The sequence below is a fragment of the Corvus brachyrhynchos genome, unplaced genomic scaffold (assembly GCF_000691975.1).
Source record: "Corvus brachyrhynchos isolate BGI_N302 unplaced genomic scaffold, ASM69197v1 scaffold65, whole genome shotgun sequence".
NCBI lineage: Eukaryota > Metazoa > Chordata > Aves > Passeriformes > Corvidae > Corvus > Corvus brachyrhynchos.
In genome coordinates this window covers 3841894-3849953 of record NW_008238365.1, presented here as the reverse complement: position 1 = coordinate 3849953, position 8060 = coordinate 3841894, and the positions used below count along the sequence as shown (strand labels likewise).

The 8060-nt window shown below is 50.7% G+C and overlaps 1 protein-coding gene across 1 annotated transcript; it reads left to right on the top strand.

The window, feature by feature from the left end:
* Window positions 1-5: 5 nt before the first annotated feature.
* MEAF6 (MYST/Esa1 associated factor 6) lies at window positions 6-6281 on the top strand (the record flags this gene model as incomplete). Its single annotated transcript, XM_017736122.1, has 6 exons — window positions 6-116; window positions 607-652; window positions 1207-1399; window positions 4255-4284; window positions 5043-5076; window positions 5535-6281. Coding segments are annotated over 6 exons (423 nt in total), but the record flags the coding sequence as incomplete, so codon positions are not given.
* Between the last annotated feature and the right edge of the window lie 1779 nt (window positions 6282-8060).

Here is an 8060-nt window from a genome sequence, read left to right as displayed (position 1 = left end):
CCCGCCATCGCGCCTCTCTCTGTTTCAGGAACTCCAACAGCAAAAACGACCGGAGGAACCGCAAGTTCAAGGAGGCCGAGAGGCTCTTCAGCAAGTCCTCGGTCACCTCAGCAGCGGTGAGTGCCGGGATGGGTGCTGGTGGGATGAGCAGATGCCTCTGTCCCCATAACCGTCCCTGTGCCCACCCCTCTCCTCATCCCTGTCCCCATCCCTTTCTCCATTCCCATCCCTTTCCTTGTCCCCGTTCCTGTTCCTTCCCCATCCCATCCCCATTCCTGTTCCTTGGTGCCCCAGTCCTGCCATGATCACCTGCAGAACACCTTCCCCATTTGAAGTGCCGTACCTGCACTGGCTCCCTGACCTGAGCATCCCCATCCCACCCTGCAGCCTCTTCCAAAGCCCCTTTTGCGGGTGCCTGGGGGGTGGGAGGACGCCTGTCACTGGCGTCTCTGCCGTCCCCTGGCTTTGTCTCTGCTGCAGACCCCCGGTGCCACGTGGGGCCACGGGCACTTCAGAGGGACTGTGTGTCTGTGTGATCCGGGCTCTGTGCTTTGAGCATTGGGAGGTGAATCCCTGCCTGGCTTGACATCCCGTTTGGTTTTCCAGGCTGTCAGTGCGTTAGCTGGAGTCCAGGACCAGCTCATTGAGAAGCGTAAGTCTCTTTGTCATTGTTCTGTGAATTTGGGAAGAATTACACTCTCCCCACCGTTCAGCCCTGTCTCAGCCTTACAGATCTGGGCTGGACTTGGGCTCCCATTCCCAGGCCCTGTGTCTGCTGCCCTCAGGCTGCTCCTGGCTGTTGACTTGCCAAGTTCCTTCCACGCTCAGCAGGGGTTTGTTGTGTGTAAAAGGGATTGAAAATTGGTTTTGTGCTCTTTGGAGGAAGAGGCCAGACGAGCTGAAGCACTGCATCGCTGTAGATGTGTCAGTCACAGGAGATGTGGGGAGGGACCACTCACCTCCAGGATATTTAAAAACATTTTTGTGATGAGCACCAAATAGGATGTGGTTCCAGAGAGCCTCAGTGCTGAGGAGCAGCTTCCTGTCCATCCTGCAGAATTGTTTCCCAGGTTCTGTGATTCACCTCCTGGTGTTGCAGGGCTCAGGTGTCTCTGCTGCTGTTCTGGGATTGTTTCTCCCACTCAGGGCTGTGCCAGGGCAGCTGGGAGTTCACCCTGGTGCTCACCTGGGTCTGTCCTGCTCTAGGGGAGCCGGGCAGTGGCACAGAGAGTGACACTTCTCCAGACTTCCACAACCAGGAGAATGAGCCCAACCAGGAGGATGCTGAAGAGCTAGATGGCTCCGTGCAGGGTGTGAAGCCCCAGAAAGCTGCTTCCTCCACTTCCTCTGGGAGCCACCACAGCAGCCACAAAAAGCGAAAGAACAAAAACAGACACAGGTCAGTGGGACCAGCAGCCTCCTTGCCACACCTGGACAGTTGGCTGGGGCTGGATTGAATTTATTGTCTGAGGGGAACCAGTAACATGCGGGAATAATGGGCAGCTGGGGTCAGTTGTTTGGGTGGTTTTCCTGGTTTTGGAAGAGGAGGGGAAAGTGCTGAGGAAGTTAAACAAGCAGCACAGGGTGCTTGCTCCAGCTGTGGCACAGCTGTGCTTCTGGGCAGCTTCTTCAGCTCTCCCGTGTCCCCAGGATAAAGCTTATTCCTTCCAGCAGGTCCTGACCTCCTGAGCTTGCTGCTTGGTTTCTGCAGAGCCCAGTAGGACAGGAATGTTAGTGCTTTCTTTGAAGGAGGGTGGAAAGCAAATGGGAATGTTTTTTGGGGTTTTGGACACTCCCAGTATCTGGATTTCCACTGCAGCCCCTTCCAGCTCTCACATCTCAGCCGAGTCTCAGTACTGGCATAGAGGAGTTGCTGTGTCACCTTCACTTCAGAGTGTTTGTTATTAAACTGACCTGAAATTCATGTGAAACAGATTCCTTGAACTCTTTTCTGATTGGATTTACCTGTCCAGCTCTGCCCCTAAGGTGTAATAAGGGCAATGAGCTGGTCCCTGTGCCCTCAGCCCAGGCTGCCAGGCTGCCAGCAGTGACAGTGCCTGTGAGTCAGGCCACGAGGGGCAAAACCATGGAGAGGATACACTGCAGAGCTGCACCTCTCTGGAAGGATTGCTGAAGCTGAGGCCTAAGGGTTTAATAGAAGTAATGGAGCTTTTAAAACTCCGGAGCATCTGTGCTGGCTCTGAACTGTTAGCTCTGGCTAGGGATGGGCTTTCCTCTTTAAGGGCCCTGCCACGCAATTAGAGAAAGGGTTTAAAGTGGTAAAAGTTTACAAGGTGGGGGTGGGGACAGCTGGGGTGGGGACACGAGGTAGGTACAATGCTTGAAAAATGCTTAACTCCTTTTTTTGCCTTTACTAAGTGTTGAGTCATTAGCATGTCTTTAATTCTTAGGTCAGAATTTCCTTCCTACAGCAGCCTGAATTGGGCAAATGTCTGAAAGGACTGGATGTCCCTTTGGTTCCTCATGAGCTGGGAATCCAAAGAAGTTCAAATCTCTTTTTTTGCCTGTAGATATTTGGAAGAAGTTCAGGAATAACACAAGAAACTACATCCGTGAACAAGTCCAGAGAAACAACCTGTAAAACTGAAGTACAGCTTAAGAAAACTGCCATTTCAAACAAATTATAAAATACTCTCTCAGGCGCTTCCCTGGACAAAGCATGGCCAACAACATGGTGGGGTGCAGGGCAGGTGCTGGAACTGACATAAATCCTTTTGCTCCGGTCCATTACCCGGACTTTAGGGACAGGAGCTGGGGGGAAGCTGCCCCCCAGCAGGTTCTGTGGCTCTGGGTTCCTTCACATCCCCCTCTGCAGCTGTGGTGGCTGCTGCCAGGCCGGGCTGTTGGACAGAGGAGCCCTGCCCTGCTCACCTGTAGCAGCTCCTCTGTTCCCAGGCCCTGTCAAGACACTCCGAGGGGCTCAGTGAGGCAGGAACTGACTGTTTGTAATGCTTAGCAAGGCCAGATAGATAATTAAAAAAGATAAAAAGATAATTAAATTTGTCTGTAATAAAAGCTCTGTTAAAATTGTGATTGCTGTTACTGACTATCCCCTAAATTTTGGCAGATAAGACCAAACAATTTTCAAGTATATGTAGGCTAAAAAGCCCCAGCAACAACCCAGTACCTGATCATGCAGCGAGGGTGTTCCAGGCCCCACAGCCCCGCAGGTGCTCCAGCCAGACCTGTGGGTCTGTCCCCTGAGGTGTCTGGCATGAAAAAGAGAAAAATAAAAAGAAATATTGGCTTTTCTCTTTATTCAGAAGCTCTTCCGTTTGCCAGCACAACTCTGGGTTTCACTGCCCTGTTCCTGGAGAACCGTGAGGTGCTGGGAAAGGCCCCTGCAGGAGCACGGCCTCTCTGGGGTTCCCGTGTGGGGAACTGGGTCAGCACGGGGACGTTTGGCTTCAGGAGCACACAGGGCCTCACGTGTGGGCTACAGAGGCTGTGCCGTCCCCCTGCTCCCTCCCACACCACAGGAAGGCCAGGGTGGATATTTTCAGTGTGCTCAGCTGTTTTCACGGCTAACAAGTGTTTGAGGGAATCCAGTGCTGTTTCCTCTTAGCAGTGCAGTCCTGGAATGGGATTCCATGATCAATCCTTCCTGGCCAGTGTCAGCTGTGAACAGAGCCGTGTCTGGAGGCCATACTGTGGCACTTGTATGAGGGGGTGGGACAGTCACCAAACTGCTCAGCTCTGGCCAAATGTCCCTGGGCTGCCATTGCCGGGGACAGCAGCGCTGGGGGCGTGCAGGGAACAGCCCAGGGCGGGGTTGGGCACCAAGTTCTGTGTCACCTCTGCCTGAACCAGCCTTGCCTTGCCCTGGCAGCCCAGCCACCTCCCCAAATCCCCTGCTTCCTGACCCCTCACTTTGGTTTTCCAAGCCCTCGGGTTCCTCTCCTGCCCCTGAGCTCTGCCCTCTCTGGGTCTGGCAGCTGCCCCTCTTTCAGCTCCTAAAATCCCCTGTGTAAGCCAAACCCACCTCTCTGCTAACACCTCTTGTTCCCAGAAATCCAGTGGGGAGGGGGACATTTTATCGCCAACCCGGAGTGCTTTTTGTGCCCAGCCCTGGTTAAGATATCTAAAGAACTTGATGATGTTTGAACACTGGCTTTATTATTTATTTAATTTTATTTTTTAGCAATCTCGCTAGGGTGGCTAATCAACTAATTGATTTAATTCATTAGTATATTAATTTCTATTGCTTTCTTCCTTTCAAATGCTGCCCCTCAGCCCGTCTGGCATGTTTGATTATGACTTTGAGTAAGTTTGACTTGAATTAGTACTTGTGCTGTGTTGTTAGTGTGTAGACACTGATGTGCCTTTTGAGACCTCGCTAACCCCTAGTTTATCTGTTTAATTGTAGGTATGTATATTAGGTTAGGCTGGGAAGTTTTTTTTAAAAACAGAAAAGCGTGATGGAGGTAACATTTTATTTAATAACTTCAGCAAATTATAAATTAACTTCACTCTTCTTTACCTTTCTGTTTCATATTTAAATAGATAAAACTTTTTAACTTTAAAACTTAGTTTTAGAACTGATTCTTTTGGCTTTGCTGCTTAAGGAGATTAGTATAGACTTGGATATTTCCTTCTGGAAAAATGTACTAAACTCAATACCTTTGGCTCATATAATCCCTGTTATCCTAACTCCTCTCTCTATCCAAGTAAATAACTCTCACAATATGTCTGGATAATTACCCGTGGCATAGTTACACCTCTGGCAGATTAAATTAACATAGAGCATGCCTAGTTCCCTTTGCTCACCTAAGTGCCCTGTGATTGATTGTGCCCCTTGATTAACTCTGTCTGGGAGCGGCTGGAATCTGCTTTTTTGGCAAATAATAACTCCACTCTCCTCTGCTGCTCTCGTGCCCAGTAACCCTGGGACAGTGCCCTGGCTCAGCCAGTTGGAAATGGATGGATTAACCATAGTCTCTGTCGTAGCTGTGCCCTGTGAAGTAGCTCCGGTGTTGGGTCAGGTATTGACATGGACGTTTCTCTTGTCTTTCCAACCACAGGATTGATCTCAAGTTAAACAAAAAGCCAAGAGCTGTAAGTATCCGTGCTCTGTCTGTGTTTTCATTGCTCACCGGAGGGGCTGGCTGACACCCAAGCTTAAAAAAACCCTCCTGCTGCTGTCATTTAAGTTCTTACTGTCATGGTTGAGGAGTGTCACAGTGTGAGATCAGCATTGTCTCCTGGCTGTCAACAGCAGCTGAGGCCAGGTGGGCTGTTCTGAGCCCGGGTCACAGATAACTCCTCTGTGCTTCTCATGGAAAAAGCTGCTTTGCATCCTGTTATCTTGTCATGATCTGGAGCATCAAATCTGGTTTGAGTTGATACTCAAGGTTGGAAGGGTCCCTCCTTTTCAATGTTTATCTGCAAGTAAAAGATCTGTTTTGCCTGCAACTAGTGGTGTGTGAGATGAGAGAGGACTGAGACCCCCAGCTCCGAGAGCAGAATTGGAGGTGGGAAGGTGTTAACGTGCCTGTGCTGTCCTTTCTCTGCAGGACTACTAGAGCCATCAGTGCTGATGCTCCTGCGATTTAGGTCTGTGACTCCCCACTGAGAAGCTCTGAAGCAGGATGGCAGCTGCAGCAGGAGTGACTCACTCTAAGGGACTTGGATGGGGGGAGGAAATCCTGGACCATGTACTTTGCATCATTTTTAAATCACCTGAGTTGCAGGAAGACGAAGGTGATGTAGTAGTTGTAGTAGTTCTGAATTCCTGACTGTTCTGTGCTTCCACCTTGGTCGGGAACTTCCTGAAACGGCTGATACTGCTGCCCCCTGTCACCTGCAGACCCACAGAGAGGCATTTCCTTTTCCACTGGAACTGGGGTAGGATTCAGTGTGTCCCATCCATGTTGTGAGACTTAGATTACTTTTGTTGCTGATATTTAGCTTTGCAGGTTTGTTTCTTTTGTTTTTGTTTTGTTGGTTTTGTTGTGCTTTTTTTAAAGCTGAAGTGTACAAGTTGACTTTGGGTTTCTTTGTTTAGTCCGTGTAGTGGAAGGTTCTTCATTTTGTGGAGCAGCTCTTTTGATTCTTACTCAAGCAGAGAAGAAGGTAGTTTAACCCTTTTCTCTTACTTTCATTTTAAACACCATCTCCCGATATTCCTCAGTGCATTAGGTGCAGGAAGGGCCAGAGCTCAGAGCCAGCTCTTCTCTGTCGCTGACTTTGGGTGGGTTCTCTTTTTAATACAAACTTCTGTCATTTGTACATAAACAATAAAAGTTCAATGTTTGTCTCTTCTCATGGTTTATTCAGTCCAAACTTTGACTCCTGGTGCTTTTCTAGTCTCCACCTGCATTATGAGGACTTCTCTGGAATTCTTCCCCTTTGGCACTGGAGCTGTTCCTTGTCCCATGGCCCATGGGAGGTTCACTTGGTGCTTTCTCTCCTCGGGGTAGCTGTAACTAAGTGCTGCAGGGAGTGCCAGGCTCTAATCCCCAGCTGTGTTTGGCTGATCCTGCTGCAAGGCAGGACTGGGATGTCCATGGTTCTGCTGGTGAGGGCATATTGCTTGCAGATCAGGGCTGAGCCAGCTGGATTTTCCCTGGAGCAGGACAAAGGGGTGAGGGCTGGGTGCTCCTCACAGCAGCCAGGTCAGAATCTTGGTGTTGCTGTTGAACTGAGCTTTGCTTCGCTCAGCATGGGGAGTTGCCTTCTTTTTCTGTGCTGGGATGTGTTTGTGTAACCCCTGCTGCTGGAGGGAGATGTGGGAAAGGGGCCATGGGACTGAGTCCCTGGAGTGTGCACAGCCCTTGGAAGAGCCGAGGAACGTGCAGAACGTGTGTTCTGCTGCACCTCTGCTCCCCCCTGGGGTCTTCCTCAGCTCTCTCCAGGCACCCCACTGTGTGCAGGGCAGGGCCTGAGCGAAGGTGAGTGCGCAGGAGCAGAATTCTCCTTTGGGCTGTATCTGATCCGGGGATCAAGGCAGCTCCTTGTTTGTTCCCAGAGGGAGCTGGCTTATCCCACAGGGAGCTGTGTCTCTGCTCAAGGCCTGGCAGCTGCTTCTCCACGGGGGGGTTGGGATAGAGCAGCTTAAAGGCCAAGCTACGAAGCTGGCCTACTTCTGTGTGTTTTAAATTACAGAGTTTAAGTACAGCGGGGTGGAAGATCTAGGAAACAGCATAAACTACAAGGCCTTGCTCCTCCATAGTTCTGGAAAAAGGAATTCTCAGCTGATGGTTTTCATTCCCTGGCCTCAGTACAAAAAACAGTTCTCCTGCTGCTGCTGCTGCTGCTCCAAGCAGGGATGGCTGGAGAACCTGGACTGCAGAGGCTGAAGTCTCTGCTGCACCTCTGACCTCGAGGAAAGCTGCCAGACTTCTTCAGGCAGAACATTTTGGAGAAGCAGCAAAGGGCTGGTGTAGCTTGGAGCCCTATGTGCAGGCAGGTTGTGTGGCAGGGTCAGCTCCACCTTCCCTGTGACACGTTGGGGTGCTGCAGGGACAATGGGGCAATGCAGCCATTTGTGCCTGCAGCTGTGCTTGTCACCAAAGGAGGGGACAGCTGTTCTGCCCAGGTCGATGTCTGATGGCAGCAGCCTGGGGGGAGCACATTGATCGGGGCAGAAAGAGAAATGGCAAACACTTGACTCAGTTAAAGGATCGGCTGTTCCCTGCTGGGTCCTGACTCCAGCAGTTGTGCCTAAAACTTCCATTTGATTCCGGAACACTTCGGTTTTACTTCCTAAAGTGCCTGAGTGACTAAAGACCCCCAGGACAGCCAGTGCCTGGGCACAGGAGTTAGAGGGAACTTCACAGGCTTTACCTGAATGCTAATTAAAGCTAAAAGTAGCAGTTAGAAATATATCCCGAGTCCTTTGCTGGTGAAAGATGAATCCTGAGCAAAGAAAAGAGTAGAAGAGCAGCCACTGTCCTTATGGACCCCAAAGGTGGAGCGTTAGAGAAACGCTAATCCCTGCACCGCCCCGTCACCAAGAGGATTAGGCAGGAGTTCATCTGGTCGCCGAGGGGCAGGAGGGGACGCGCCCGGTGCATGGCTGGGTAAGGGGGCAGAGGGGA